General features: G+C 33.0%; 1 protein-coding gene across 4 annotated transcripts; it reads right to left on the reverse strand.

Moving 5' to 3' along the window:
- Nucleotides 1-3,447: 3,447 nt before the first annotated feature.
- On the reverse strand, nucleotides 3,448-5,660 carry LOC112288057 (uncharacterized). 4 transcript variants are annotated; one of them, XM_024531847.3, is made up of 5 exons: nucleotides 5,606-5,660; nucleotides 4,695-4,766; nucleotides 4,532-4,576; nucleotides 4,031-4,167; nucleotides 3,448-3,907 (listed from the first exon to the last, which is right to left on the reverse strand). In XM_024531847.3, the coding sequence occupies exons 2-5, from the start codon at nucleotides 4,748-4,750 to the stop codon at nucleotides 3,843-3,845; spliced, it is 303 nt and encodes a 100-aa protein (XP_024387615.1). In that variant the 5' UTR covers nucleotides 4,751-4,766; nucleotides 5,606-5,660; the 3' UTR covers nucleotides 3,448-3,842. The 4 variants fall into 4 exon arrangements, with proteins under 4 accessions (XP_024387615.1, XP_024387614.1, XP_024387618.1 ...); XM_024531846.3 differs by having other exon boundaries at nucleotides 5,391-5,660; XM_024531850.3 differs by lacking the exon at nucleotides 4,532-4,576.
- Nucleotides 5,661-21,225: the final 15,565 nt, after the last annotated feature.

The following is a 21,225-nucleotide window of genomic DNA, read 5'->3' on the forward strand; positions in this document are numbered from 1 at the left end:
AATATTAATATTATAATTATATATCAATTAAGTACTAAAGAAATTTTGTTAATATGTAACTTTCATTATTTCATTTTATCCATGATATTTTTATTTTTTTTTACTACAATTCTAGTTAAATGTAGTTTCAATGTATCAATGATGGTAAGAAAAGTTCCTTGAATTTAATCTTTTAATGGCTCTATAAAAAAAATCACCAATATAATAATTTTAAAATCCTATTGATTAATATTTCTATCATTAAAAATGACAATATAATAAAAATCCAATCCTGACACTAGAACAATGCACTAGATACCAAAAATAGTTCCATTTGGATTTAGATATACTAATTATACATGCAATATCTAATTGATAGATTGAGAGTTAGTTGTAGTAATGTTTGATGTCAGCTCTTGGTAACACAATAGAGATTACTATAAAATCTCATTTGCATTGAACAAAATCAGAATAGGTTTAAAACCATGCCTTATTGAACATGATTTCTTATAATTTTTTTGCACAATTTGTTTAATAGTCTTCATTTATATTTAATATTTTATATGTTCTTTATTTTAATAATAATTTTTTACATAGAAGTATAGATTTTGATATTTTTCTTTTATGATTTTACTCAAATGATTATAAAACTGTGTTGTAGTAATTGCTATATAGTTTGCATAGAAAATACTACTTCTTTAGATTCTACTAAGTGTTTTGATTTAATGATGTTGTATCATTTAATTATGTTTTTTGGTGGTTTCTACTAAATAAGTTAGGCTTGGATTTGATTATGCAACTCACAAGTGATTTTAAGATTTTGGTAGAGATGAAGAAGGTATTTGTAATTTGGGTAGTTAAAAAAAATGCAATAGAAGAATAAAATAAAATTTGGATTTTTTCTTAATAGAATAGATATCATTATTGAAAATAGGTTATATTCATTAAGATGTTGTGTTGCTTTATGTTTTTGTATAATATTTTGTGACCTACAATTTTTTTTATCACAAGAAAAAGACAATGCAAACAATTATTATTACATCTTAAACATTGGCCAATTAAAATATATTCTAAAGTAGCAATCAAACTTTAACATGTTGTGTGAGTTATAAGATCAAGTACCTTGGCATTTAACTATTTATATTTAAAAGATGGAAGTAGTCCTAGATTCCTTAAGAAAAATAGATTTAGATCTTAAAATATATAACAATCTCATGATGTACATTTGATGCACAAGTCTTCCAACACCTTCAAAAAAAATTGGTATATATACATTAATATGTGTAATTTTGACTGCAAACTTATTAAGTTTTATAGTTGATTTATTAACTATGTATCCTATTGCCTTACATTATAACAATTCTACATCAATTCTTCAAGAATCATCTTTACAAGAATTTGCTTTTCCAATAAAAGATTTGTGTAGTATTGCTCCTCAAGAATATCCCTCTAAGCAACTTCATGCTTCTTCTTAATAGCCACAATTCTCTCAAGTTGTTCATATGATAGTCATATTTTTTTTATTTTTTAATTTAAAAATTATTTTTATTTTATTTTTATTTTTTTAATATTAAAAATAAATAAGAAAAATATTTATATTATAAATTTTTTATATATAATTACTTGACCAATTTTGCATCAATTCAAATATAATTAGTCAATTTTAATTAAATTTTATGTTTTAATGTGTTAATGTCTTGATCTATTAAGCATTGATTATAATGCAATTTTTTTTAGAATAGAATAAGACAATGTTAGAAAAAGATTAGAACATAGTTTATAGCAACAATAGAATGTATATAATAATACTCTATTATGCAACTTGGTGTTATTTTTTTAAGCAAGTACAACCTATGAATGATGGCCTATCTACAATATTCTTCTTCATTTACTATATGGCTATTAAAGAATCTTCAATTAGGCTAAGGTTAGTGACTTTCAATTCATGCTTCTAAAGCCATCATAAAAAGATTGTTGATGGAATTGATTCATTTCAATTGTAAAAATTTGAATGCCTAATATTTGTTACCAAATAATTTAGATACTTGATTTTCCAATGCATTGTCTTAAGTTCATAGTTTTATAATTCTTTTTTACACACAAGAGAAATATAAGAGTATATTATTATGGCTTTGAAAAATTGGAATTCTTAATGTGGTTTTATCAAAATTATGCATATACATCTTTATCATATGTCAACATTGACATTTTTATGTCACCCTTGTATTAAATATTCTTGATTCTTTAGATAAATTTAGGATTGTGATTACAACCTAATTTTTAGTAAGTCATTTTAAATTTCCATGTTTCAAACTCAAAGGAAAACAAAAGTCAATGAAGGGGGAAAAAAAATGGTGTTATGGTTGAATTGTTTTATGATTTTAGAATTAGAATCAAAGAAGGCTATTTCTATCTTTGGACAATGTTACTAAAGAAGTGGCTTCAAGATGACATGTATCTATATCTTGCTACAACATTTCTTGTATTGAGGGTATTTCATATTTTGGTGCATACTCTTAAGTTCTTGTACCAAGGATATTTCACAATTTGGTGCATATCCTTCAATTAAGAATAATAAAGCAATGGGAGAATAGAGAATAGAGCCATTTTAATATTTATTGATGCAACCTCCAAAGTGGTTATTTGGTGCTATGATAAATTGTTGTTGGCATATAGACATGACAGACATTGCTGGGTTGAATCCTGTTGTTTAGTAGTCAGGACTTTGGACTATGAATATTGTAATGCAAGTTCAAATCTTGCTAAGGCATACTTTCTTTTTGTCAGCACCTTTGTTTGTAGTTCCTTATTAAATACATCTTTTAAGGGAGTTATCAATATTGGATTGTTTTTACCAACTGTCTGTCACTATGTGATAACCTAATGAATTCTAATTATTTGTTTTGAAGGAGAATCAGATATTTATGTATATATATATATATATATATATGTATCATTTCTCCAATATTCTTATTCAATGCAACATGATTGTGAGCTTTCACCTTCACAACAATTTCAATTTCTTCAAATGGTATCACTTTCATGCTTTTACATGAAATGATTTCTTATGGTTTATTACTCCTGAGGATGATAGGGTTTATCTTAATTTTGACAGTGATGGAGTGGAGGTATTATTGAATAATAATGGTGTTATGCTTGTCATGGTTGTAACGTCTGCTCGGTGGAACTCTTGGAGACCTTATCTTCAACATGACCCATGCAATGGGATGCCAGCATTACTTGTGTTCACAACTCGTACATATTATATATGTCAGGAGGTTTTCAAATGCACTATTACAGTTATCTAGAAAATTTTGTTAGAATGATTCAGAATTTTTCCAGTTTTCAAGTGATTCTAGGCAGAAGTTGATTTATTACTTTCACTCTCATATTACAGCATTGACAGTGCGAGTCGTGAATGTAGTCGAAATCCAAGTGCACAAAAAAAACAAACGAAGACTTTGAAACTGGGTGGCAAAATCAGCAAAGTGGCATTATGCAATTCTGCGATCGACACAAGAAGCTTGTCCGCATCATGAGTGAGAACCTTCTGGCAGTGACGGTGGTCAGCGGCACAAGAGTAAGAAATTCTCGACTACTCGATCCTTGCGCAAACTGGTTAAACTAGCCCTGTATCAGGCACACCTCATGACAGTTCCTTTGCAAGCCATTTCAGCAGGATTCGAATCCATGCGCTGATGGTGCAAATTATTCGGAACATAGAAAGTAGATCTAGCTGTTGGTATTCACGATGGTCTTTCATGGACTGACATCTATTGGGGGTAATGATAAATCACTCTCATGGTACAAGCGCTGGCATTGCTACTATGAATAGTGTCTCACAAATCTTCTACTTGACTCTACTAGTTGGCGCAGCCGCAATCAGCTCCGCAACCACCGTTGCAGCCCCCCTCTTTTGCACAAGTCCCTGATGGAAAAATAACGAACCAGTCAAAATTTTCTTCTATTATTAACACGTGCCTCCAGATACTCGAATCTAGCGCTACATTAAGTCATGGATTCAGTATGCTTGGAAAAGGAAAATTATTACCTGCACAGTCGCAATTGCCGCACTTGTTTTCACCAGCCACCGAGTTGTAACAGCTCTGAGGTGAGAAATACTGGCTGTCGCCATTGAAGTTATATTGGCCTTCGTAATCATCCACCACAGGCTTCAGGCCGGCATACCTGCACGATCGGAACCAGTTAAGATCTTTTCCCACGTAATACCGCTTATCATACCCACTGATCAAACATAGCTATTACCCCTGAAACTAACAGTGTAGAGTCCACAAGAACTAACAACCTCGATTGTCAATTGAGAACAGCTAAAAAGTCATTTTTGTCCACAATAAACCAGTCTGAAACATAACATTTTGGATTACTTCGGTCTATCCCACTGCAATCCAATGTAGGACAATCATCTCCAACAAAGTTCTTAAACGAACACAAAAAAGGATGACGATGTCAGAGCCTCTTATGTCGGTTATGTCGTAATTTCCTGCAGACAGAGAAATCGAAAGCATGTAGAAGAATGACTCGATTTCCATACCTCATATCGTCCCGGCTTTCAAGAGACCAGATATTTTGGTTGCAACTGCAGATCACCACATCATAAAGAGCAAACAATAAGACTTGGAACTACACAGTGAACTACTAATTTCACTGCTGAATAATTAATTGGGTGAATGAATTCAGACAGAGGAGCTACTCACGTGCAAGTTGCTCGGCACCCGCACTTGGGGCAGCAGCCACAACCACCGCAAGACATCGTGTCGGTTTAAGAACTGCAATCACGAGAAACCACATGAGGAACTGATCAAAATAACAGCATCATCTGATCTCCCTCAGCCACTTTCTTCACTCAATCAAGGACGAAATACTGCTAACTTTTAGACAAGGACTTCGCGATTGATTTCCCACTCAATGTCCATGTGAATTCCTACACAATCGAATTGTCTTTTAGACTTGAACCTGTGTGACATCAGAAGGATTCTCAGGTAACTTCTTGAGAGTCTCTAAACTGCCAACACAATTAAATTCAAATGTGTCATGGACAGATTCTTTAGTTGACACCGGAACCGACAGGGCAAAGCTACTCGACCCAAAGCTTATGCTTCGCAACCTAGATCCACCAACAACTGGTAAAGGACTACATCATATGAACACCTCAATCGTCAAGCTCTGTCAACATTCACAAGAATCAAGAATTTGTAACGGGATAGATCAAACTACACGATTGACAATACAACCCAGCAAGTACCCCCACTCAAAGTGCCAGCACCAACCGAGTGAGTTCACAGTCCGGATTCGATGATAAGAATTCCAAAAAGTATAAAAAAATATAAAAATCATGAAACACTGCAATCGACACATCACAACGAATGCAGAGACTAAGAGGAGACGACTACCTTCAAGCTCTCCCCTCCTCTATCCTGCAAATGTCAAACCCAGACACCTCGGGCTTGAGCTCCAACTACACGAAAACAGCACAGGCCCCAAGTCTCCACACACGAGCTCTCAATAACAACCCAAACGAGACCCTCAAAATCTAAAGCAGAAACACTCTACGACATAACACTCTTGTGGGTGTTGAGGGGGTGTGGCTTGATAGCAAAAGCAGCACCAGCAACAGCAACAGCAGGGAACGAGGCCGGATTCAGGGAGATGAGAATGCCGTCACTCCAGATTCCAAGCCACTTCTTCTTCTTCTTCTTCTTCTTCTATTACGCTTCTACTTCCAATTTCCCTGCAGTCATGTTTCGTCGAAGCTTGCATTGTCCTTTCACGCAGACCTAGGGCTGCGGATCCCACTTGACATCTTGCCTTTCCTTGGCTATTTCCCCCACTAATTTACGAGCCCATCTCACATGTCTCCGCCGCAGCCTTGCTGCCGAGGACGAGGACGGCACCCACAAAACCCCCCTACCCCCTCCACCACCACGGGCCGGGCTCCAAGTTCGGGGACGGGGAAGGGGCCGGGGAGGGGGGATTCATCCAATAGATGAATCTGCCACTAACTTAGAACAAGTTCTGTTCATTCTGATGGAGCGGTGAAAATTCATCCACTAGTAATGACCAAGTTGTGGTTCTCGTGACTAGTTCACCCCTCCACATCCTCCTGCCACGTATGCACAGTGTGACCACCTGTGGCCATCACGGGATCGAAACCGGGTCGAGCCAACTGGCTCTTTCTTGTGACCCCGGTTCTATCCCACGTGTCACCCCCCGTGATCGGGTAGTTTCTTTACCATCTACTATTTTGGATAAGATGTTGTTGTTCTCATCGTGTGTTGGTGTGTTGGTGTGTGTGTATGGTTGAATAATGTGTGACGTGCTCTAAAATTATCCTAGTTCCCTTTTAAGAGTGGTGTTTGTAAAAGTTACATCTCTTGTTGTGAGATGAATGTGATTTGGGAATATTTTTGTGGCATAGATATATATATATATATATATATATAATTAAGTCTAGACTTATTAGCTTTCCCATGTGTCTAGCATCCCTCAATCCGTTTTGTTACTGCAAATAACAAAGGTTTTATGTATTGAGGAGACTTTTCAGTCCCTGATCTTACGAATCAATAAAAAAGTAAAAAATAAGCAGAAAAAATAGATTCAAGATGTTGTTGGCTATGTGAAATTTATGCAATGATATTGAATAGCTACTCCATGATGTACCAAAAGTTCGCAAGCCATGGAATCTACAAGATTTTTAGTAATATATGTGACAAAATTGAGAAAGGCTGTTGACTTGGTTATATATATCTTGCTTGCAAAGATATGATTTCTTTCGGGATTTTTAGTTACCATGTACTCAAATTATTATTACTGTAATCATGAGAAAACCAAAAACGATACATTGCATTCTTATATTAAAAAAATGAGGCGTAAGACATTCTCTTTTAAATATACATTGGCCTTGCTTCTAGAAAAAGAATATAGAATGGATTCTTTTACTGTTACTTCTTATTTTGTTTAAAAGAAGTTTATAATCGTGGCATATAAGATACCCAAGAAGTTTATTTTATTGTCTATAACATTCTCTCCTCTTTTGTGATAAATTTTACAAAGTTAAATAGATTAACCCACATTGTCTATTTTTTTTTAAATAATGAAATTCCTTTTGATATCAGGGAAAACTAGCATGCAAAACAGTGTACTTGTGCAACATGGTGCCTGGTACCAATGCACACACAACTACACTATTCTTTACCCCTTTCAAACATTGTTTCCACGATCGGAGCTCCACCTCGCCTCTAAGTTTAGCCCATACCGCCAGGTTTAGCCCGTCCAAGTGCAGCACGCACCGCTAAGTTTAGCAGGTTCCGATTGTGGTGAGCTGCGGGCCCCGCTGCCCACGAGGGCGGTAAGGAACTGGATGCCAGTTCGCCGCCGCGAGACGTCTTTAGCAAAACAAATCCCGCAACGTCACACTTGTGCCGCAACTACAGTGCGCCAGGATTGTGTTACCAGCGCAGGCGCCGGCACCACATGCACTGCTGGAGCTGGGCTCACGGATCCCCAGCCCACCCTGCAAATTGAGCACGTCACGACGTCATCCGTTGACCGGCACAGCACCAGCCTTTGACAGTATCTGGAATCCATCTTGCCCTTTCCTTCCATCTTCGATGGAGCAGATGGTGTTAATACTGACATTCGGAAGTGTGGACTGTCACCAGTGAATCTGGGCGGTGTACTCACTATTTTAGGTCGACGGGATGCATGACGTGCAGGTGTCCGGTGCTGGAACAGACAAAGGCTCGTCGCGAGGTGCTGTGATTTCGTAGCATGGTGTCTCCCCTCCTTCACGATTGGTGAATGGGGTTGTTGCTGCATACAAGGTGGTGGCCTGTGCATGTGGATTTAACTGCAGCAGGAAGGATTTCCATTCTCGGTCCCGACCGGAACGGTTCCGTCACTTGAGCACACACTGGAAGTCCTTCACGACACTTGCAGCCTGGTGCTATGAGCAGTTATCCAACTGTTCCCATCATTCGCTCCTGATTTCGTGGCTGAGTTCCCTCACCTGGAAACGAGGACTCTCTGCAAAGAACCCCCCCCCCCCTCCCATCCATTCAATGAGAAAACTAGAGATTCATGCCTGCAAAGGGCAAGGTCGTTAATCGTGGCCGAGGCTTCTCGAGGAGGACTATTATTATTTGCAACATACCCCGGACAAATTGTCACGAAGCCACAGTTACAGTTGCCAGGAAGCGAGCACCGCATTTAGAACGTTGCATGCAAGCACGATGAGACAAGGTAGATTTGAAAATTTGATCGGGTCTGGTGGGAATTTTTGAGGGGCAGGGCACTTGTATCTCAGTTCAGCTGCGACAAGACATCAGTGATCGAAAAGGGCGATAAATTCAGAACCAGTGCTTTTGAGAACCAGCTAGCAAATGCTTTGCCCGAGTTGAAGCTCAGTCAGCTTGATGCATACGCAAGCTCGTAGGTGCAGACCAGTTCCGCTCGACGTAATAACTCGTCAGAGTCTGGTGATTACGTGTGGCGCATTGGATTGCTAGTCACGGACTGCGAAGCCTTTGACAGGTTCAGTCTGCTAAGTTAAGGAGACGGAGATGATATATCAATTGGATCGAGTTACTTCTCATCCCACCAACTGTTTAACGGGGCGATCGAGGTGAGCATTGCATGCCAGGGCCACGAAAGTCAGCAAAGGCCACGAAAGACCAAATCGGGGACCGAATGGCGATCATCGGTGCACGGCTTTCCAATACGTGAAGGCACATTCGCGCAGCCCAACTTCGACCCTGTCGATCACGCCACGGTAGAAGTACCCCAAACCGCGACACCCCAGCTCGAGAACCGTGAACCGTGAACCGTGACTTTCATAGAGATACGTAATGAAATCCCCTCGAAAAACCACTTGTTTCGAAATGAATGTAGCCCTAGCGCCTCGTCGCGATTCGCCACTCTAGCGGTGGCATACGGTTGCTTCGCTCCCAGGATTCGAGGCAAATGATCTAGAAAACTACACCCTACAGGAAGGAGTAACGGCATGGGTGGGCGCCGACTTTTATTGTTCTAGATGCATCGGGATGGATGTTGCTGAAGAATCCATACCGGTGCCCTCCCCTCCCTCCTACACACAAGCATCTTGCACAGTGACCATCTGCCTCGAACGCTACTCACTATCCATCACACACACGCCCCCACGCCCAGCTGGGTTTGCGTCCTTCCTTGCCTACCCCATGCACGTGCACCAGTGGGATTCCACGTGAGTCACCGCTCATTACAAACCCCTCATTCTTTTTTATTACTAGTCACACCTTCCACCACCCTCTCTGCTCTCCTCTCATTTCATCTCCTGCACTCTGTCAGTTTCATTTGCTTCTCATCACTGAGTTATTTGTCACACCGAGTCGGATTGAACCCATTCTGGATTGCACAATCTGCATTTGCTGAATCAATCCCATCACCTTTTACACGTTTCTGTAAAATTTGGTTACTAACATAGAGGAACTTGTTTATGGATAATTTGGATACAAAGAAATGTGTTTTTTAAAAAAAATATATGTATGGAATGACAGAAAAGACTTGTTGAAAAATATGGGATGGATTTGACAAATATGGTAAATCTTATTAGAAATGGTCTAGAAAACAGTTATTAGAAAATAAACTGGAATTTAGTACTATGTTTGTCAATATTTACAATAGCGTGTGGATGGCAAAAGAGATAATAGGTTTTAGGCAAGGAATAATTGTTAGATAGAACACTAGTGCTCTTTACAACATGTTGGTAATTCACAACCCATATGGTAATAATAGAGAAATCTACACTAGGTGTATTTTTATTTTATATTAAGATGGTTCTTTTATTTACATCTTTAAAAAATTAGAATTTTAGATGTTAAGGTTGTTTAAAATTCTTAACTATTACAACAAATCTATGTGTCAAAAACATCTTCAAATAAATTAATAATCCAATGGATTATTAATATAGTTTGGAGCATAAGAAAATAAAACTTCTTATTATTAATTAAAATACATAACTATAAGCAATTCCTAGTCTTGATAAAGTTATGAGACGAAGTAAGTAATTGAGAGTTTTAGAAGTAGATGTTATTTCATGTTATATATATATCTATATATATATATAGATATGCTTCTATAATTTATGTTCTTTTATTTTTAATTAATATTTGTATAGTTTTATAAAAATATTACTACTATATTTACATATGTTTTAACTTTTATTCTATTTTTATTTATATATTGCCATATTTTTTTCATGTTATATATAAAAATTTCTAATGAAAATTTTGATTTTTATAGTAATATAGATTTTAACTTTGCAAATCTTATTGTCATAGATACACTATACAGAAGACCAAACAAGAAGTTGAATAAAAGAGTTTTAACAAGAAAGCTAATAAGAACTTCATTAAATTAGATGAATACAAGATCAACACCAAGAGAAGTGAGCTAAAGCTCCATGAGATATATTGTCAAGACTGAAGATTAACATCTATATATCCATTATATAATAGATGGAAAGATAATAGATAGAAAGATTAATATCTATATATCCATTATACAAATTCTTTGTGATTTATTGCTTCTAATATCATAGATATTTTCATCTTTTCTTCTATATTTTACTACCATGATTTAATATACAAAAGCTCATGAGAAGTCTATTTGATGAAATGTTCTAACTAATTTGTTAATCTTATAGATGTTTGATCTATTTAATAATATAACGATCTATAGACGAAGAATTTTCTAGAAACTATATAGATATATATATATATATATATATCATGATATGAATCTCAACATTACAAGTATTAGACTGACTCAATATTAGATTTTTAACATCAATTAAGTTTATTTGATGTTAAAGATAAATAAGTTTATTTCATCACTCATAGAAGAATTAATAAAATTTTTAAATGGTATAGTATAGATAGAAAAAAATAATGCTTTCTATCTATTACCTTTGTTAACTACTTCAAACAATATTAAAATAAATTTTAAATTAAAAAATTTAAATTTAATGTGTAAAAATTTTATTTAAATTTTTTAATAGATCTTTTAAGTTATTAGTTAGTTGTTTGTTGATAATTCTAAATTCACTTTTTAAAATTTTAATTTTATTTATTTTATAAAAATTGTGGTAAAAAATATTTAGAAACATAAATTTTCTTGTATCACAATTTTATGTATGATTTGTTTTTTAATATACCTCTAAAAAATAAAATTAGAATTTTACAAAACCAATTTTTAAATCAATAAAAAAATATTTAAATATTTAAATTAATAGAGATGTAATAAACATGTGTCAAATCCTAAGGATGGTTTTTAATACCAAACTACCTCTCATTTAAATCTTTTCAAAATGTAGTTCAGGTGTTTCTACATGTTCTAAAGACATTATTCTTAATGTTATCTCAACTTCTAAAACTACTCTAATTTACATTAATTAGTGAAATTCAGTGTCAAAGAATACCCATTAAGTTGTAAAATCTTTACATTCATTGTCATATCCTACTCTACTTAATTTATTTTATGTGCAAAAGTGAATGTTCTAAGAAGAGACATGTGTTAATTTTAAGAAAAATGCAAAATTTGTTATAATAATGGCTATTACATTAAAATTAGATCATTATAAAAGACAACAAGCTAAATCTAAATCTTATGAAAATTTAATAAAATACTTATTGGAAGTGGTTGATTAATTTCTTTAGAAGTAATAAGTAGCAAGTTGAAACAAACTCTTTGAGTTGTAGTGTGTTCTTATCAATTAATTCTAATTATTGTTAAGTTATAATTTTAAATATGTTTTTGGATTAATTTTGTAAAATTATAATCATATCTTTTATTATCTAATCCATATTTTTAATATATGTCTTAATTACAAGAATGGAAGAATATTGTAAAATAAAAAAATTAATATTTATATTCCGTGAAGTCATGTATTACAAAATTCTTTATTATTAAATTTTTTCTTTATTTATAATTTATAATATTTATTATTATTTTTATTATCTATCTATCTATATATATATACATATATATAAACCTTTAATTTATTTATATATATATATATATATATATATATATTTTTAAAAAAAGGTATTGAAAAAAATTTACATTTGTTTTATTTTGTATTATGCAATAATAATGATATATTCTTATATACTTTTATAAAAATAAATCCTAAATTTTTAAAAATAAACTACTAATATAAAAATTATCAAAAACTCTTTGAATAAGTTTGTTATCATGAGTTTGATGTATTAATTTAAGAGGCATATAAATTCACAGAAATATTTTTTATATTACCATGATAAAAAATAAAACCTTTAAATAATGTCAAAAACTTATAAAAACTTGATTATTTTATTTTTATTCTTCTGTTAAAAACACATAATTTACATCAATAGAATTCTAAAATACTAAAATGATATTATTTAATTTTTTAAAAGACAATTTTTTTAATTAAAAGAAGTAGATTTTTGAAATAAAAATACAACATTCATTTTTTCTTAATAACAAAAATTTCAAAGTATTAATTTTTTTTATAAATATTTATATTAGATTTTTTCTAATTTTTTTAAATTTATTAAATATTCATGCTTATTATTTATAATTCAAAAAAATACTACATACTTTAAAAGTACATATATACATATGACTTATTTTAAAAAAATTAAAAAAAATGTAATATTCTAAGTTATAAAAAGTTTTTAAAATCATTTATTTTTTATTATTTATTTTTTAATAATAATTTTAATTTCATAAAAATTATAAAATATAAAAATTACCTTTGATTAAAATTGGTTGAAAAATAGATGTTATATACAATCACTTAGAATGTGTTTCATATTTAAGAAAATAGAATACTTGTGAATTATAATAAATTCATGGCTTACAAAAACTTAGGAAATTCAAATAAATCACTTTAGTATCGAAGGTAAGTAAGTTTCTTAGATTATGATTTTTTATTTTATTTTATTATCCAATAGTAGATATTTCATTTCATTTGGTTCCATTTCACTCTCTTTATTTTTATTCTTTACATTTTATTTTTCTTACAAAGCTTGATTCCATATTCTTTTTTTTCAGTTCATTCTTAGTAATCTCATTAAAATGAATTCTTTTGAAAACTAAGGTAAAAAAATTATTAATAAAAATTAAAAAAAAGCAACCCAATTGCAAACTTGTGCTAAAAAACGAGCGTGAGGATATTTTGCGTATGGCTGAAAGATGAGAGTGAAAAAAAATTGGTGTATTTGGTTTTTCAAGAAAAAAAAATCCACTGTATTCTTACACATAAAATTACTCCAACTAATATTTCGATCAAATCCTTGTTCAACCACAGACCATATGACTTCATTGATTGCCAACATTATGTGCTAAAAAAACATAAGACAAAATAACAAAATGACGACAGTGTTAGTCAAATCAATTTCGCTGACAAGTAGAAGTTTCACTCGAACCCACTCATTTAGATGTGGTTATTGTACAGCATCATGTTTGATGAAATCGTGCAAACAAACTCTCCACATAGAATCTCATATTCTGGACACATCAGAAATGCAGAGAATGTGCACAAGACCTTGAACAGAGTAGTCACAAGACCATGCGCAGAATCGAGTTTTAACGGCGAAGAATGACATGGGTTGGATTCAAGCCAAGAGGATGATTCTTCAGCTCCAGAGTGATCTCAGTTTTGCACGATTTTTTTCTCACTAGACTTTGGCAGCAACAGAGGCCACGCAGACAGAGATTCGTCTTGTTGTGCTGAAAGGACGTGAATCTTGGTTTTCTGATCTGACAATCTAGTGTCATTCGGATGCCGTTGGGCGCTTGCGTGGTGTCCGGTGCCTCTTGAGACATGGCAAAGGTCAGGTGGTGAATATAGAAGGCAAGAACTACAGTTCTGGCGACAGCTACTGAACTGGTCGGATTATTGTTCCTGTTCGACAAAACAGTTCCCAGATCGTTAGTTTGTAAGTCATGGTCCTTCACGGAGTGTAGATAGACCCTCCACTGGATGGGGGGATCTACTGGCTACTGTTCAGATCTCACCGCAGACAGGGTCCGGATGTTCCTGCAACGTGGACAGGACAACGAGTGTCTCGGCATGATTTTGTGTTCATGAAGTGCTTATGTTTCTCTGACGGGTTCGTGGTGCTGGAGATGCTTCAATCAAAGCTTTGGATCCCCTTCTCCAGTTCAGAGATTGTAGAGCTGCTGGAAGAGTATCTGGAAATCAGAGAAGGTTTGTCAGAGTAGGAAGTAATGCCGCATTGTTGGTTGGTGAAGTGTCGCTGATAATGCAGCGTGCGTGTGCTAGCCTTAAGCGAATGATATGTGCCGGGTACTCCAAATCATGAACAGTGTAAAAGCCTTTGAAAGAGAACTCATAATTATCCAGTGCTGCCAAGTTCATTGACCAGGCACCGGATATGACGCCCCCTTTTGACGCCGTTGCATGAGTCACAGAGCTTGCAGCGATTGGATATCCATTTCTAACGAGACAATACCATCCTCAAATCGATGAAAATCAAGCCAAAACACCCTCGGTTGTTCTAAAGCAGAGTCAGCAGACACAACGTGGAATATGATATCCTTGATTTTTTAAAATAATAAAAAATAAACAGAGAATTATCAGTGCTTCATACACAGTGGATGGCGAGATACCCCACTTCATCAGCCTAATTCCTTGATGAGAAAGTATTGAACACCAAAACTAGGGCGATGAATGGGGGCATTGGTCACCACAGTTCTAACAATCTGACATACAAGGAATTGTTAGCCTCACTGATAACAGAAACTCAATGCGTTGCTTTGAGTACACAGAAGTCGAAGCATTGGGTTCAAGGGACTTTCTCCAAAAAAGAAGACTCTGCTTAATCTTCGTTACTCAATGTGGTGATTCAATCAGCAGCAGGATTCCACCAGCTAATCCGCATGACACTGCTTGGATTCTTCACACTTCGAAGTCGAATCTCTCAACGACAGAACTGTTATATGTACGTTATTAAGATGAAACTGGAGGGATCTGGATGAATCACTTGCGTTTTGCGAGACGCCTGTGTGATTTTAGCGGGTTTCGACAGTGCACGAGCATAAATCGCACACAATAGAAAGAGTCAATTTTCTGTAGTCATTTTAATGTGTTGGAATCTGCCTGCTCAACTCTGACTCTGGTTCATGATTTTTGTCCCTTGTGGTTGATGTGTAATGTCACAACGTCTGGAAGAATCCTGGATATACTCGCGGTATGCTGTACTGTATCCAAAATGTGATGGTGAGCTTTCACGTCAGCCGACAGAGGTGGATTGATGTATCAAACTATGAATCATGATGAGTAGACAGCTTGAAGGACCGTGATCTGTGAACAGACTTGTGGGCTCAGTCTGAACGTCCCACCGCAAATCAAGCGCAAAATTAAGCTCAAGGTAATGTGAGAACACGGTTACCGCCGTTCTTTGTGTCTCCTGCCTTTTCACGAATTCTGTGCAGTACTTATAAACCGTGATTCAACACTCTTCCTTCTAAACAATCAGTTATTTCTGATCCACAAGAAACTGTTTATGCCGCACTTCAGTTGCGTGACACGCTCGGATGGGTGGTTCTTGACTAAGGATTTAGAACCAATAAACTATGGTTTTATGTGAATGTAAATGCTGCTCATGCAGCACTTCCTCTACGATTCCCTGAGGATGAGCTTAAATTTTAGCATTGAATGCAAGCGTACATATGTGCACATATTCAAGTGAGTGACCCATATCTTACATTCTATCAGTCGAATATGGCAATAAGCATAAACTTGGAATTTCACTTCGAAATGACTCTTCACTGCTTGAATTGAAATGAAAGAACTGAGGTGCAATTTTTGAAGTACATGTGCGTGGAGAGCATAGGTGACAGTATAGAGTTAAACAAGAAAAACACTACGAACAACTTCATAGAGACAGAATCCTACTATACATCACAATTGAAAACACACCAAAATTCGTGGATACCATGGCTGTTATTCTCCACCATTCTTCATTCAGCATCTCCTATAGCTGAAGGTTCACAGTTTAGAATACATGAAAATGCTCCAGAGCTCAACTTCTCAAGTAGGTTCAATATGAGGTTCAGATCCTCTCTAGTGTTCATGAAGCGTATTCTTATCTCTTAACGCTGAAGGAATCTTTGAAGATTATTAATTCAAATCGAAGACAGCTTGTGATTCTGCTGGCAAGAAAAGATTTTGTGTCACCCTTTATCCGGGTATGAGCCAGCAGGTTACTACAATTCAAGGGTTGATTGGATACTGCTTCTGAAGGTTTTAATCGTCGCTTGCATGTGTGTGCCAGATTTCAAGTGCACTATCACAATCTACCTACGCCCAGGCTTTAAAATACAGTTCTAAATATACATAATCGAATGGTACATGGCCACAAGGGTTAATCCGGAGTTGTCTCTCTAATACAGCCTAATTTTTCGATGCAACCTCACCAGAAGTCTGAGCCCCACCTCATGCAAAACTACTATGAACCCTATCCTCAAAATTATCTCGGAAACTTGCATGATATTTTCTGATTCACCCTGCAACTTCATTACAAACAGCAATCAAGAACAATTCAAATGCGCTGACAGCTAGCTGCAACGATCCCTCAGCGCTCAATGTGCATGTTCTGTCACCAGATAACCATGTCCTATAGCAAAACCTCCTCCTCACTAGTATCAAGACGTCTCTTACATCAGTAAAACACCGCACGATTCCCCACTTTAGCACTGGAATGCATGTGTTGCGTGCTCTAGAAACAGGCCGACTCAGAGCAAGACTTGCTCCGCCATGGACCTGAGATGATTGGTCACCCTACTTGACTGCAGACCTCTAGTTTATAATCCTAGAGATATATATATATATATATAGAGAGAGAGAGAGAGAGAGAGAGAGAGAGAGATTAATGATGGAAAGTTTTGAAAGCACATGATTCTGTGAATAGCAAACTATCGGTGAATCTCTCAACTCAGTCTATCTAACTTAAAGAGTTTACGATCATCTCAGTGTGTTATGCTATTGTTCAAACTGAACTTTGCAGCTCAAATGGTGCAGACCACAAGCTCACTTATATATCGATGAATCACATTGGAGGGCTTCGAATGTTCCAATTCTAGACTTGGCAGGTTGAATATCAGAATAGTCGGGTAGAACCTTGAATAGAGTGATGCAAGTATGGATTCTTAGTGTGTTATGAATTTTGTTTCAAAAGACCCAATATATGTGCACAGAACTGTTGATGAAGTCAATGAATAATTTGATTTGTGTTTATTCTACATTGTTTGTTGGTTTTTCATATATTTTGTATACGTGATTTTTTCTTATTGTTAGTTTTAAAAAAGTTAGACTAAATATTGTACTGACAACACTTTTAAAAATTCTACACAAAAGCTTTGTATATTTAGCTTACAATGAATTATAATATTTGATTAAGAATGTTAATTGGCTTGGTTAATTAAGTAGTAAATTTGAACCAATAGAATTTACACAATAAGAAAATTTGAACCAACAAGTTGAAGACAGGTTAGATATTTCCAACCTACCTAAGAAGTAGATATCCAAGTAATATTAGAATAGGGTTTAGAGAGTAGATCCAAAAGGTCGAAAGCATATCAAAAATATTCAATTTAGTTAAACATCAAACACTTGAGATAGAGCAGATTAAGGCAAGACAATAAATAGCTCTTAAAAAAAGATAATTAGTTATCATAATTAACTAGTAGTATAAGTGCAAAACAAAATTATAATAAAAAAACGTATTTTTTTTCTTTATTTTTATTTTTTAAAATTAAAAAGTCTATTTTGAATACTTCTATAATATGGTATTTCTATTTTTATTTATTTATTTTATCTTAGACTTTTATATTTTTGATTAAAATTAAATTCTATAAAGTTTAGCTCAAAACAATATCCAATATAAAAACCTTTTTGACATGGGTTTTGCATACAATCTATTAACTTTGATGTAAGAAATGGTATTAAATTTTTTATTTGAAAATTGGCTTTTGACAAAGAATAAAATAATCTAAAAGCATGTGAAGGTAGTTAGTAAGTTTCTCTAACTTGCAACAAAATTTGGCTGAACTTTTAAAGTACTACATTATAAACTAATTTATTTCTAAAGTTTTGAAGTTTGGATATTAGGATCTATTTTGAAGATGTACCAAAATCCAAACTACAAAAAATAAGTTTTTGCACCATCTTTCTTATAGTTTTGTATGTTTTTAACATAGACTTTTTTATTCATAAAATTTTCTTCTAATTAGAATTTTATTTAAGATTAAAAAAACTAAAATATTATTATTAATTTTATTAGAAGAAAATATGTGATGAAATTATATTTATAAATATTTTATTAATAACCTTCTTTAATAAAAATATATTGATATTTTATAATAAAAAATTATTTATTTTTAAACTTCTTTAATATTTAATTATATATATAATTAATAATTCATTAATTTTAATAATATTCATGTAAAACTAGTAACAAGATTAAATTTTAAATGTCCAATTTTTATAATGAACATACATATTTTTTTCAATAATTACCTATATGATTAGTTAGAAGTAGGTAAATATAAATTAATTTCATAATATCTTTTAGAAAAGCTTTTTAGAAGCTTCATAGATGTAGTTTTGACTATATACATATTTGTAGGTGATTGGTAGGCTAAAAACTAGGTCAATAAGTTAATCGCATATTATACATGTTGGTAGCTTGTGGAACAAACTAACTATGTGACATACATATAAAAAAACTTGCTTAAGAAGTTAAAACATATATTTAGCAAAGTCTACACATATTGGAAGTCGTATAGAATATTGCCATATAGCTTTTAGTTAGATAGTATATATAAAGGTAAGAGTGAAGCCTTCTTCACTCTTGACAATACCTTTCTAGTCTTTAGTATTATTTCAAGACTTTCTAATCTTATTGTCTTTAATAATAGCCATTTTCGGTTAGTACTATATCATCTTTGACTAATTATTTATTCTTTTTGAGTGATATAAGATTGTATTGATCCTTTAATTCTTTGAGATTTATATCCTTGATAATTTGAAAAGAGTGCTAATTTATTATTCTTGTTTAGATTTAGAAGTGAGTGAATTACCTCCCTTTTATTGTTGTATTTTGAAAGTTGTGGCAATTCACCTTTAAACAAATAATTTAGTTTTTTAATATATATATATATATATATATATATATATATATATTAAGAGATTAGATTACTTTCTTTGTAGAAATTTTCATTTGATATTAGAGGTTGCAGATTATCTTCGTCTAATTTAACTTTTTGAATTTATTTGAGTTGTCTATGGAAGAAAAGATTATGGATGCTACTCTCGATGGAAATGATAATAGATTTGCAACTATTACAAATCTTTATGAACTTTTCAACACTCTAAGAGTAGAAATCTTACATGTTTCTAATGTGAATCATGAAAGTACTATCTCTCTCTCTCTCTCTCTCTCTCTCTCTATATATATATATATATATAAGAAGTCCAAATTCTATGCCAAAAAGTTATGCAGTTGAAGGAAGCAAGTTGATCATAATCACAATCAAATTCATGAAGTCTCGCTTCTACCAACATATGAGAGGCAAAGATTATCATATTCAAGAAGTTTGATGGAACAAGATCAAAATTTTGAGGATTTTTATAACAAATTAAGTTTTATTTAAGATTGCATCCTTTCCAATACTTTGTTTGATTTACTCAACCTGGATTTATAAGCTCACTTCTATGAAAAAGTACTCATTTTTTATTTTTATTTTTGATAAAAAAAATGATTCATAATTATTTTATGATTTAAATTCATTCTTAGAAGTATTTACAATTACATTTGGAGAAAATGATTGAAAAATAGTAGCAAAGACCAAACTTATATTGCTACAACAAAGATCATGTTCAGCCACTACATATATTACTAAATTCCAAATTCTTGCTTCCAATGTAGACTACAATAATAAAGCCTTAATCAACTAATTTTAATATAGATTAAAAGTTAATACCAAAGATTTATTGTTGATAATTTCAAGAGCAAATTTACTAGAGCAATTTATTGCTTAAGCCATTGCATGTGATAATTGATTCTTTCAAAGATGCCAAGATCAAAGATTTGATTGAAGGACAATTTAAACGATAGCAATACCTTCTATGTTTTTGGAAGCTTACTTGTTTAGGCTAGAGCCTATGCAAATTAACACGGTGTCATATTATATGTATTCTTATTTGAAAATATACGAGGCACCTAAGTCTCAAAGATAAGTAGAATTACAAAAACAATCTTATCAAGTCTAATAGAATCTTACATATATTTTTAGTAAAATTTAATAATCCTAATCAAACTTTGACTAATTCAAAATAAATTTAAAAGGAATTATAAAAGAAACACAAAGAAGTCCTAAACTAATTTTTTTTAAAATAATAATTTTTTTTGAAGAAATATAAAAATAAACATTTAAAAAAATAATAGTAATCTTTAAAAACTAAAAATAGAAACTTTAAAAGAAACAAAAAAATTCTAAAAGAATATTAAAAATTAAAATGATAATTGAATCTTAATCAATTCCTAAATCAAATCCTAATTAAAACTTGAATTAAATTGTAATCAAATCTTAGATCAAATCTTAATGAAATCCTAATAAAATCCTAAATCCTAAATAAATCCTATATAAATCTTAATTAATCTCTAATTAAATTCTAAATCAAATTTCAAGTAAATCATAATCATTACCAAATCCTACACCAAATCTTAAGTCCTAATCAAAGTATAGACAAATCCTAAATCAAATCCTATAGCAAAATAAAACCTTAAAAATTAATAATCAAATCATTGATATTAGCTCAATATTTGTAGACTTTTTAATATCATAGTTAAAAACAAGCAAAAGAAAGATAAAATCAATTTTACTTCCTAATTGAAAGAAATATAAGTTAATTCAATCAGATGTTAGGCAGCCTCCTACTACCACGAACATACGCATGTAAGCTAGTAATTACCTGTATATATAGGTAGAAGCAAATAGAAGTAGGTAAAATCAAATTAATTCTATAATATCTTCTATGAAAGCTTCTTAGAAGCTTTATAGACGTTGCTTTGACTTTATAGGTGTCTTTAATTGACTTTTTGGATTAAAAACGTGGTCAACAAGTTGGCCATGTGCCATACATATTGTTAGCTAACTATGTGGCCGATACATAGAAAA

Source organism: Physcomitrium patens, chromosome 10 (assembly GCF_059467195.1).
Source record: "Physcomitrium patens ecotype Gransden chromosome 10, ASM5946719v1, whole genome shotgun sequence".
In the NCBI taxonomy this organism is placed as follows: domain Eukaryota; kingdom Viridiplantae; phylum Streptophyta; class Bryopsida; order Funariales; family Funariaceae; genus Physcomitrium; species Physcomitrium patens.

Coding starts and splice junctions, on each gene's coding strand:
- LOC112288057 (XM_024531847.3), bottom strand. CDS start 4,750: ATGTCTTGCGGTGGTTGTGGCTGCTGCCCCAAGTGCGGGTGCCGAGCA. Junction 4,577..4,694: donor GGGTGCCGAGCAACTTGCAC/GTGAGTAGCTCC, acceptor GGTGATCTGCAG/TTGCAACCAAAATATCTGGT. Junction 3,908..4,030: donor CGGCAATTGCGACTGTGCAG/GTAATAATTTTC, acceptor TTTTTCCATCAG/GGACTTGTGCAAAAGAGGGG.